This window comes from Myotis brandtii, unplaced genomic scaffold (assembly GCF_000412655.1).
Source record: "Myotis brandtii unplaced genomic scaffold, ASM41265v1 scaffold191, whole genome shotgun sequence".
NCBI lineage: Eukaryota > Metazoa > Chordata > Mammalia > Chiroptera > Vespertilionidae > Myotis > Myotis brandtii.
This window is the reverse complement of record NW_005357115.1, coordinates 3327796-3339794: the sequence shown is the minus strand read 5'-3', so window position 1 is coordinate 3339794 and position 11999 is coordinate 3327796. Positions and strand designations below refer to the sequence as shown.

At 36.7% G+C, this 11999-nt stretch overlaps 1 protein-coding gene across 4 annotated transcripts in view; it reads right to left on the bottom strand.

Moving 5' to 3' along the window:
* EML4 (echinoderm microtubule associated protein like 4) overlaps positions 1-11999 on the bottom strand; it is a 157035-nt gene that overhangs the window by 88647 nt on the left and 56389 nt on the right. For all 4 annotated transcript variants that reach the window (XM_005864753.2, XM_005864752.2, XM_014538451.1 and 1 more), the window contains exon 2: positions 5424-5606. In XM_005864753.2, coding sequence (XP_005864815.1) covers positions 5424-5606 — 183 coding nt within the window. The remainder of the gene's footprint in view (positions 1-5423; positions 5607-11999) is intronic.

Sequence of the window (11999 nt, the reverse complement as noted above, 5' to 3'; positions counted from 1 at the left end):
GGTATTTTGTGGAAGAGCCACACTCAAGGGGCAAACGAGCCGCATGTGGCTCGCGAGCCGCAGTTTGCCAACCACTGCCTTAGCCTGACAGTTTGTAAATACTAATGAACCTCAGTGTACTCTAAGACTCACACAGTAAAGTTATCACTAAGAACTATTGCATATTCAAAATCTAAAATCCTTGCTACCCTCATCCACAATATCCTCTTATTCTTGCATCTATCCCAATCCCTCCCTTCAAAGCAATAATTTTTTAAATCACAACTTCCTATTTCAATAACTTTTTTCTTCCCACATTCAACTTAACAAGTATGTATTGAGTCATTACTAGGCCAGCTATATTAGTAGGAAACTGTCCCTACCTTCAAATAGTTTATAATCTAGCAGGAACACCAAATATAATATACAAAAGAGACATACAAAAAATTTTTTAAATGATTCCAATAAAAGACAAAAAATGGAAATAGTTTGAGGCCATAAAGGATGGGAACATTTTTTGATTAGGAGAATGATAAATATGGTCCATGGAGAAAGAACTCTAGTTAATAATCAAAATCTTTCATTTATCTCAGATTCTCTATCATATGCTCCACAGCTCCAATAGCAGACCACTTCCACTCTCTTCATATTTTCAAATTCCCTGCCACCTTTTGTTTCAATCTCTTCATTCTTTGAGGAGATTGAAGACTACTTATAATGCATCAAAGTTTATCTTTCCACTTAGAATTTTATCTGTACACTTCTCTTTTATCTCCCAGGAAGGTGTATTTTAGTTCTGTTAACTCCTGGCCACTAATTTTTTTAAAGTATATTTTGAGTAGAAATGACCAAAGAAGGATTTGACTCACAGAGAAATGGAATTCTATAAATGGTAATTGCTGCCTGGTCTGGGGTAATATCCACCCAATGGCTTCTGCATACAAAGAGCAGCTTCGAAGTCTTTGATCTGTTATCAAAATAATAAGACACTCTCCCATCCTCTACCACAATTATGAGTCATTTTAGCCTAAGGGCCCCATCAAGGAAATTCACACCTTCCAACCTGATTAATATATTTACTTATTAACAACATTTACAGAAAACCCATGGCAATCCCTATCTTCTCCCAGATGTTATTTGGAATAAGAGCCAAATGATACAGATCTGTGCTGGTACACACCATCCCAGATTCTACATAATTATGAATGTTTCTTTTGGAGAACTGACATCCTCTATGGTCCAATTATGCCTCTGGGTTCTTTCATTTTTCAAGAAGCAGTTACAATGCTTGATACTTTTGGTTTACCAACAGTTTCCCTCAGATAAATTTTTACTCCTTTGCTTTTACACCATTGTGTACTAACAGCTTGTCTTCACCTAATGCCACTGGGCTGTGTTCTCAAATTACATTCATTTGGTCACCCCAAAAGGTCTTAATAAGTTTCCCAGGCACCAGCTGTGACATAATTTGTCTTCCTAGCAGTTAAAACTTCCAAAGTGTTCCCTGGGCTACAAAGTACAGGTAACTTTTTTTTCTTTTGGCAGAGATTCAGTTGCAACTGGTGCATATATTATGAGCATATGCCGTCAAAAGGAAAGAATTCTCCAACAGAATAGAGGTATATGAGAAATTTAAATGACTGGCACCTTAAAAACTACTGGGAAAACTTTCTATCTCAGTTAAGTTTCTGGCATAACATACTAAAAAAAAAATGAAGCTTAGCTTTTAATAGGCCCTCCTTATCTGTGGTTTTGATTTCTAAGATTTCAGTAACACATGGTTAACCATGGTCCAAAAATAACAGAAAATTTCAGAAATAAAGAACTTTCAATTTGCACGCTGTTCTGAGTACCTCACTTCATCTCATCACATAGGCATTGTATCATCTCATATCTTCACAAGAGTGAGTACAGTACAATAAGATATTTTGGGAGAAAGAAAAAGCCCACAGTCACATGAACTTTATTACAATATATTGTTATAATTGTTTATTATTAGTTATTGTTGTTAATCCCTTACTGTGCCTAATGTATAAATTACACTTTATCATATGTATATGTGTATGTATGCACAGGGGAAAAAACAATATATACACAGGGTTTTTGGTTCTATCTTCAGTTTTAGGACAACTAGAAAAAGTTTAGAAAGGATGACTTACAAAAAGTATGTTCCTAAGAAATAGAAACTACAGATATTTACTTGAATTTATATTTTGTGACACTTAAACAGGTAAGTGCTAAGTAACTGATGTGTTATACAAAATATTATCCATCTACCAAATTTTAAAAGCAGCCTTTAATTTTTCTTATATTCCTTTACTGAAAGACCTCAATAAGTAAAAAAAAAAAACATTTAAAATTTTTCAACAGATTACAATGTACTGCTGTTCTAACATAATAAAAAAATCAATTTTTTTAGACTCATAAACTATTTAAAATAAGCTTTTAAAAATACTGTGGGATGTGAGGGCGATCTGGCTGCAACATCTGCCACCCCATTGATCGCCAGGGTTGATTCGGCTGATCTGGCTGGCTAGGCGGGTGTCCCCCTCCTCCCTCACCGATCCATGTGCGTCCCTCCCGAAGCTACGCACTGGAAGAGGACAACCTTCCCCCCAGAGGAGAAGACCGGTCTTCGGTCAAGGGTATACAAGTAGCTTCGCTCCCCTGCTAGAACCTCCAAAAAATACTGTGGCCCTGCTGGTGTTTCTCAGTGGTTAAGAGTGTTGGCCCTCCCACCACAGGGTTGTGGGTTCAATTCCCGGTCAAGGGAGTGTACCTGAGTTGCAGGTTTGATCCCCAGCCCTAGTCAGGGCATGTGTGAGAGGCCACCAATTGATGTGTCTCTCTCACATCAATGTCTGTCTGTCTGTCTGTCTCTCCCCCTACTCCCGCCCCATTCTCTCTAAAACTCAATGGAAGAAATATCCTCGGGTGAGGATTAACAACAAAAAACATATATGTATAGTGGACACTAACCTAGCATTATCTTGGCAATATTCAAGTTTGACTCTAAAAAAATGTAAAAATCAGCCCTAACCGGTTTGGCTCAGTGGATAGAGCGTCAGCCTGCGAACTGAAGGGTCCCAGGTTCGATTCCGGTCAAGGGCATGTACCTTGGTTGCGGGCACATCCCCAGTAGGGGGTATGCAGGAGGCAGCTGATCAATGTTTCTCTCTCATCGATGTTTCTAACTCTCTATCCCTCTCCCTTCCTCTCTGTAAAAAATCAATTAAATAGATTAAAAAAAAAAAAGTAAAAATCACAATATAACATTATTAACTAAAGTGGTTTCTACCAAGTTGTTTACCGAACTCTCAAGTCCCTTGTCATTTATGAATTCTGCTATTTCTAAGTCTCCACTCCTAGCCCCAGCATGTGTAAGGGTGGGAGGGATAAGAATGAGAACCACAAAACCAGGCAGAATGCCCCTCCCCCAAAGTTTCCCACCTCCATGCTCTCAAGGTCATTCTGCATTTTTATGGAGAGAAATGTTGAATGACCTTGAGAGCATGGAGGTGGGAAGTTAATGTTTGTAACCATTCAAACCATTTTTTAATATATTTTTTATTAATTTCAGAGAGGAAGGGAGTGGGAGAGAGAGAGAGAGATAGAAACATCAACGATGAGAGGGAATCACTGATTGGCTGCCTCCTGCACCAATGTGCCCTCGTCGGGAATCGAACCCGGGACCCTTCAGTCTGCAGGCCAACGCTCTATCCACTGAGCCAAACCAGCTAGGGCACCATTCCAAATATTAACTCCTCTTTTTTCACCATCCAGGAACTGTCTTACTTTCTTAAAGGACATCACTGTCTCCTGAGGAGAAAGTGATAAGGAAGAGAAGTTCCAGCCCTGACAACTGTGATATATAGCAAAGTTCACTTGCTATCTCACGGAAAGAGATAAATCTTTTTTCTGTCTAAGACTAGTTTTTTACCTGCTCTAAGATCCTTTTTTAAACTAACAGGAAACTTGCCTCATCAATTACCATCACCGCTCACCACCAATATCACCTTCTCTGGTGCACTTTTATCCTCAACATATCTTTGTGCTCAAGTCGAAACATCTTAAAAAATAAAAATTAAAATTGGCCTTTAATTTAGCATCTTCTTCTAGGTACTACCTTCCCCTCTCAGGCAAATTTTTTGAAAGAGTGGCTATAGTTACTGCTCTCAATTCCTGCTCAGAATTTTCCTGAGCCTCGTTCTCATTTTACATCCCCTTTCTATGGCTTCAACTATCATCCATAAGATGAACATTTTCCAAAATCTTATTCTAGCCAAGACTAATATGAGCACTAGACTCCAGCCATCTATAATATCATCTATATACTATATGTACCTCAAAGTCAACATCCAGAAACTGAATTCATAATTTTTCTAACAAATTTACTCGTCATATCCTGGTTAACTATCTTTTATCTAGCCTAGATTCTATAAGTTATGTAAGCCTCCTCCGTAGGTTAATCAATTACACTGACATATTACAGTAGAGAAGTAATAAGCCAATGACAACCCTCACTTTTCCGGTTGCCAAAATGGGAATGATCATGCCTATGTTCACTTACACTACTAAGCAATCAGTAAGATCTATGAAAGTGAATGTTCAATTGTTTGATTAATGTGAAAGAATTATAAATTCTTTCTGAGTGATTGGAGAAAGGGAAAGGCCACACTTCATTTGCTCCAAACTCTCTCAACATGTGAAAACTCCCCATGACTGGAATTTAAAATTCCCATTGTATTGTGGAGATTCTGCTGACTAATGACCACAGAAGGCTCAGAATGAAGCTATCCTATCTAATAATAGACAAACATGGTAATTGACCGTACCTTCGCTACACCTCCCATTGGCTAATCAGCGGGATATGCAAATTAACCACCAACAAAGATGGCGGTTAATTTGCATACATAGGCGCAAAGCAGTGGAGCAAAGACTGAAGGCGGCTCTGGCCAGAGCGAAGGCCTGGGTCCCAGGTGCCGGAGGAAAACCGGTGCCGGCAGCCAGGGGAAGGGAAGGCCTATTGCACGAATATTTTCGTGCAACAGGCCTCTAGTTTAAACTATAATAATTTAAACCATTTCTGTAATGATAAGGGCATTGATTCAAAAGTACACATGAGTGACTACCTGCCCTCAGTGAATTTGTTATTTACTTGGAAAATACTAAATGCACACAAATATTATGACATAAAAGCCTGTAAATACAATTAGTGTTATTATACAACAATTCCCAATTTAAAAATAAAATAAAAAATTTCAGAATTTCTTGGGAATAAAGAAAAAGGAAATAGAAAAGAAACTGTAATCACAAGTAACCCAAAAAAGAAACTATAGTTTTATATAGTTGGTTGGTCACCGATAAAATACACAAGTTTTATATATTACTGCAAAGAAAGTGTTGCAAAATGCAAGGCACTTTCTGCTATACAACACAATTACCTTTACTTGGGACTGATTTCTTGACTGAGGCTACATGATCTTCAGAGCTTGCAAGACGCCTCAAAACATCAGCCAAAGCTGCCTTTAGCACAGTGATTTCATCTTCTTGTTGTTGAACTCGTAATTCAAGAGCTGAGAGGCGATCTTGAACATCAGAAGTACTTGCAGCAGATATACTATCATCTATAAAATAAGGGAAATATGGAATATTTTTAAGTAAACTGCTTAAGAATCTAATGACAAGAACTATGTAAGTCTTTTAAAAGATAAGAAAAATTAAAGGAAAAAAACTGATTTTTATACAGATTAACTTATACAAAAATTTTTATAGCTATTTGAACTAATTTAAAATAGTTAATATGTCAAACATAATTAAAATTATGAAAAATTTCCCCAAGGTCAAATTCCCTTAATATTATACCACTTTTTAAACAAAATGTTCCCTAAATATATCACTTTGTAGACTTTTGGAAACTTGCAGTACAAATCACTTCAGTTTTGCTTTACATATCAGATTAAGAACGACTCACCTTCAGCATCAATGACCAGAAAGCATGCTTTAATATTATATTCAAAAACTCTACAAAACACTGCTATGTAATTAGTGAAAGACTCTCTGTTGTTCCTTCTTTCCACCTAATGCTTCAACTTTATGAAGAAAGGGTATGGTCTCCATAAGCACATAGCTGTATTTGCGTTAAGTATGTAAAAATAACAAAAAGACTATTTAAATAAAGTTTAGCTATAACATAGCAATTACAAAATACTTCCAAAGCTATGTAAATTTAGAGTTTATTTCTTTGAACCTTTCTTCATCTTTAAATAAGGTTATTATGAGGAATGTATCCAGTACATGTTTGACATTCAACAAATGACAGCAAAATACAGAAGGAATAATTTAAGAGCTTTAGGCACACTGGTTACATAAAAGATATTTGTCAAACTCTGAGATGCTTGAGAAAAAGGACTAGTAAGAGCAATTCAGTCTCTCACTTTAGAAATTTTTATATTTGAGGTCCTTTTCATTCCCATAGTGATCTAATTTAGCTGACCCCGTAAAACTCTTTGTAAGTATGTTATATTATGGTCACTGTTTTTGGGGGGGCGTCTGCCCAGAATGCTTTCCCATTTTCCTTCTTCTGGTGGGAAGAGCAACGGATCTTCTCTTTTGTGGAACTACACCATTTTGTGAGGTCCTGTTAGGGCTGTCAATCTATGATGCCTCATTCTCCCCTTTACCATCCCATACTATTAATAGGTTGAACCATATGAAATGGCTGTTTAGTTGGTCAAAATATGATTGACTATTAGTAATTTCACGGGGTTCAATCTAATACGACTACAATACAGGGGTGGTTGTGAGATATGGGCTAGGCCAAATGGAATTCTCCCTAATTTCTCAGAAAGAAAGGTGTAGCCCATCCTTCTTAGTTTGCCAGGCCTAGGGCTGTAAGAGATAAAAAGAGTCTTGTCTACACCCAGCTCCTTTGAAGGTCCTCTAAAGGCCTGGACCTTCAATACTGAGAGTTGCTCCAATACTGTTCCTAGCTAATTATGTAACCCAATAAATTCCCTTTTTGCAAGCCATCACTTGTAAGCCAAAGGTCTTAAGTCAGTAAATTATTCGAATATGCTTTTCTAAATTGTTCTCAATTTACAAAGATTAGTTATATATTTAAATTAGAATAACCACTTATGCAATTTAATAAACAAATAATCTTAATTATTTTGGGAAGGTCACAGGGCCTGGTAGAAAGATTATTAGGCTATAATGCCAAGGTTATAGCCCTGGGTTTTAGAATTGACATGGTAATTAGCCTTCACTTTTGGCAAGTCACTTAACTTTTATAAAATATGATTTTTTTTTTAAATGACTAAGGTTTTCACTTTGTGAAACTTGGATAGTTACATGAAAGGTGGTTCAGCTTGTAAAAATCCTACCATTACCTGGTGGATACTGTGATAAGGGTAATTTTTCAAAGGGCAAAATAAGCATGAAGTTAACTATTAACAATGTCCTGCATTTATATTGTACCTTTCATATTTATTATCTCACCCCCCTCCTCATAGTATCTATATTTTGTATTTGAAACAATTTGAGTTAAATAGCTTGTCTCAGGTCACCAAACTAGTCTTGATATCTGAGACCCAAACACACACCTCAGCTCACAATTTAAGTGCCCTTTACTCTTTTTGACACAGCATTCTAATCACAGGACTACGTGTGTGTGTGTGTGTGTGTGTGTGTGTGTGTGTGTGTGTGTGTATGTTTCCACAAAGCCAACGAAGGGGTTTAAACTATTAAGTGACTTAACCAGGTTTTTGTTTTGAAAAGATCATTTTGGCTGCCATGTGAGAATGGGTTGAAACAGGATAAGCGTAAATCCTAGGAGACCAGGTAGGATGCCACTATTGCAGTAACCCATATAAAAGAAGATGGGAACCTAGGCTATGGTTAAAGTGTCCATGTGCTTCAATTTGTCCAGGAAAATATGTCTGCTATTTCAATATAAATATTATCATAATGCTCCTTCTTTCACTCTCAAGTTTCCCAGTTTGGATATCAATTACAGGGTCACAATGGAGATGCAAAGGAGTATAATAGTTGATTTCTTCAGTTCTTATAGCTCTAAAATTCTATAACCCCTTCCTGTCTAAAATCTTGGCTCTTCACCTTTTCAGGTGAAGCAAGAATCTCGTTGGGAATCCAATAAAAGCTGTGGTAGAATAGTACATGAGCTCTGGTGTTACATTGCTTGAGTAAATCTGTTTGCTACTTAGCAGCTCTGTGACTGGTTTCCTCATGTGTAATTTCTTCATGCTAATTAGTACTTATCTCAAGCTTGGGGTTAATTTGATGAAATAATGCACTGCACTGCCATATATGAGGGTTCAATAGTTATTATCACGTACAGTGGTGGTCTTTACTATACTGTTTATTACTGCACAAAATTGAAAATGACATAAAGTCCATGAATGGGGTTTATAAGCTATGATATGTTGACACCAAACAACATTTAAAAACAATGTGGTAGGTGTATAAGTTAAAACTTTGAAAGAGCCACAAGACAAGTGGAATAAGCAATTGCAAAACAATCTGCACTGAATAATTTATTAAAACACCCCCCCAATACTTCTAAAAAATAAGTAAAGACTTCATATTTATATATGTATGTAATGTAGACACAGAAAAAAGTCTAGGTGATTGGATTACTTCTGACTAGAAGAATGAGATTAGAAGGAGAGGGAATAAAGGGAAAGTTTTGCTTTTTAGTATAAGTACTTCCATATCATATGAATTTCACAATAAAAACATATCATATGCTGCTTAAACATACATTTAAGCTAAAATGCATTGCTTCTGAAGCTTGAGTTTTTTAAAAGCAAGTTTCTAGACAGTGTTCCAATTTTATAAAGGACTGTTAAGAGTGAAAGACAATTAACTTTGCACTCATAGATTACTAAAGCTAGAAAAAAGAGACTATCCCTAAAGACCAACAACCCATCCTGCCATCTATATATATAAAGAGCCAGGGGCCATCGCAACCGAACGGACGATCGAACGACTAAACAGCAGGCTGCGTGGGGCGACCAGGCCAGCAGTGGGGTTAGTGAGAGACAACCAAACGAATGAACAGCAGGCTGTGTGAGGTGACCAGGCTGGCAGGGGGGGCAATGAGGGGTGACCAAACGACTGACCAGCAGGCTGTGTGGGGCAACCAGGCTGGCAGGGGGGCAGTGAGCGGCGACCAAACGACCGAATAGCAGGCTGTGTGGGGCGACCAGGCAGGCAGGGGGGTTAGTGAGGGACAAGTAAACAACTGAACAGCAGGCTGTGTGGAGCAACCAGGCCGGCGGGGGTCTGAATATGGGGAATACTTTTGATCTTAATATTCAAGTCTTAGTGGTGATATTCATATAAAATTTTAAATTTTCTCCCCTCTGGGATATCTTTCATGATCATGTCTACTCCATATGTTTTTTTCTTCTTTCTGAGATTACCTATAACTTTTGGGTTTAGTTTTGGTTCTCTGTCTTCCATGACTACCATCTCCTTTCTTAGCATTTTTTATCATTTCATAATTTTCCTCTGCTTTCTGGGAAAACTACTCAAGTTTGTCCTTAAGATCCCTGATTTGATTTCCCACAGTGCAAATTCTGGGGGTTTATTGCTTTTGCTGTGGATTTCATTTAACAATTGACTATTTTAAATATTCAAAAATATATTTACTTAACCATTATTTCTTTTAAAAATATATTTTTATTGATTTCAGAGAGGAAGGGAGGAGTCTATATAATAATATATATATATTGATATATAACACACACACACACACACACACACACACACACACACACAAATTTCGTGCAACAGGCCTCTAGTTTATAGATAAGTAAACTAAGACTCTGGAAAATGAGGCGAGTTACTCATGGTCACACAACAAATTGTAATTAGAGTTCCCTCCTCAGACTATAGAATTCATCACTCTTGCCCTTTCGGTTTGAAAACTTTGTTTTTATTTTTTATCTTCCAATCTTTAAGGTACCACACTCTCGTTCACAATACATTTTTTAGGAATACATCTATTCAGTAAAGAGAATATCTATTTTCTGGGGGCTTTTTACAATTCTTTTTCTTAATTCAAGTACATTTTCCTCTTCTTTCTTAGCTCCTTCTAAAAATAGTTTCTAGCCTTGAGTGTTAAAATATAAACTACAAGTGAATTTTCAAGCATTCTTAAATTCATGTGAGTGTGTGGGGCAGGCAGGGGAGGGAGGGTGGTGGTGGTGGAGAAAGTAAACCTTTAAACCTTTATCCATCAGTCTATTCTATTTATTGGCATAACTAAATCTCTTAATAGAGGTGCAAGCAAATTTCTAGTAAACTAGTAAACTTTAATATTCAATATAGTTTTAAAACTACAATGACAGCTGTTTATTATACTTTCACTAAAGTGAATCATAGCTAATTTGTCTTCTGAATTGTCAAGAAATATGTGTTACCTTTGCAGCGATAAATATACTGTATTCTAAATATCCAAAAGTTGGCAATCCAGTATATTAGAATGAGATATTCCCATAACATTCTAGCAATTTTGAATGTCAATGATTTTCTGTAAATTGTTCTCAAATGAAGTATTTCCTTTCTTGTCTTCCTAACAAGGGCACAAACTAATAATGTAGTCATTTCTAGATGACTCAGTTTTCACTGAGAATATGAATTACTTTGTGCTACAAGCACTGTGATAAAATAATGCCCTAGAGCAGGGGTGGGCAAACTTTTTGACTCGAGGGCCACAATGGGTTCTTAAACTGGACCAGAGGGCTCAAACGGGCCGGATCAGGCCCGCGGGCCGTAGTTTGCCCATGGCTGCCCTAGAGGCTATCATATTTCTAATTAAATAACTGAAAGCACTACATTTTCAATTTCTAATCTTTCGTGATACCTTTCCTGCTTCCCTCTTTGTAGTTAGGGTTAACTATGCTGGTCTAGAGCAACAATCCTTTCCAGTCTCACTGCCTACATTATGGGAAACAGGCTAAGCTTTTTTAATTGTTTGCAAGAAGAGAAAATAACCTCTGAAATTAGGACTTTTTCTATTTAAAAAATTACATTTTGCCCTGACCGGTTTGGCTCAGTGGATAGAGCGTCAGCCTGCGAACTGAAGGGTCCCAGGTTCGATTCCGGTCAAGGGCATGTACCTTGGTTGCGGGCACATCCCCAGTAGGGGGTATGCAGGAGGCAGCTGATCCATGTTTCTCTCTCATCGATGTTTCTGACTCTCTGTCCCACTCACTCCCTTCCTCTCTGTAAAAAAAAAACAATAAAATATATTTTTTTAAAAATTATATTTTGTATGTATATTACATACATACATCACATACATGACTCGCACAATCTAAATAGGGCAAAAAATGAACACAGCCCCAGGCCTAATATTTGTGTCATTAGAGTCCCAGAGGGAAAAGAGAGAAATATTCTAGCTGAAAAATAATATGTGAAGTAATATCTGAACTTTGCAAGTTAAATTAAAATTTACAAATTCATTAAAATTAAGTATATATTGAAGTCCCTAGCTCCACCCACATAAAAATCAAATCCAAGTATATTAAAGAACTAAAGAAAAAATTATAAAACCTTTTGAAAATAACAGAGAATATCTTTATATCCTACAAGTACAGAGGAGGTTCCTATAAATAAGATATAGAAGAATTTAGAGTGTATGCTCACTAAAAGACACAATAATAAAGAGAAAAATCAATTCATAAACTGGGAAAAGATAGTGGTAACACCTAAAACTGGTAAATGATTAGTATCCTGAAAAAAAGAATCCCTAGACCACCTCATTGAAAAGCAAAAATAAATGGCCAATGAACATAAGAAATGAGGCTCAAGTACCTAATTAATAACCTCAGAAAGGAAAATTAGAACCATATGAAATATCATTTTTACTCAACAAACTGGTAAAAAATAAAAATTAAAGCCTGACAATATCAAGTGTTCCCAAGGATACAGAGTAACATGGAGTCACTCCCATACATTACTGGTAGAAAGTAAACTGTTTCAATGATTTT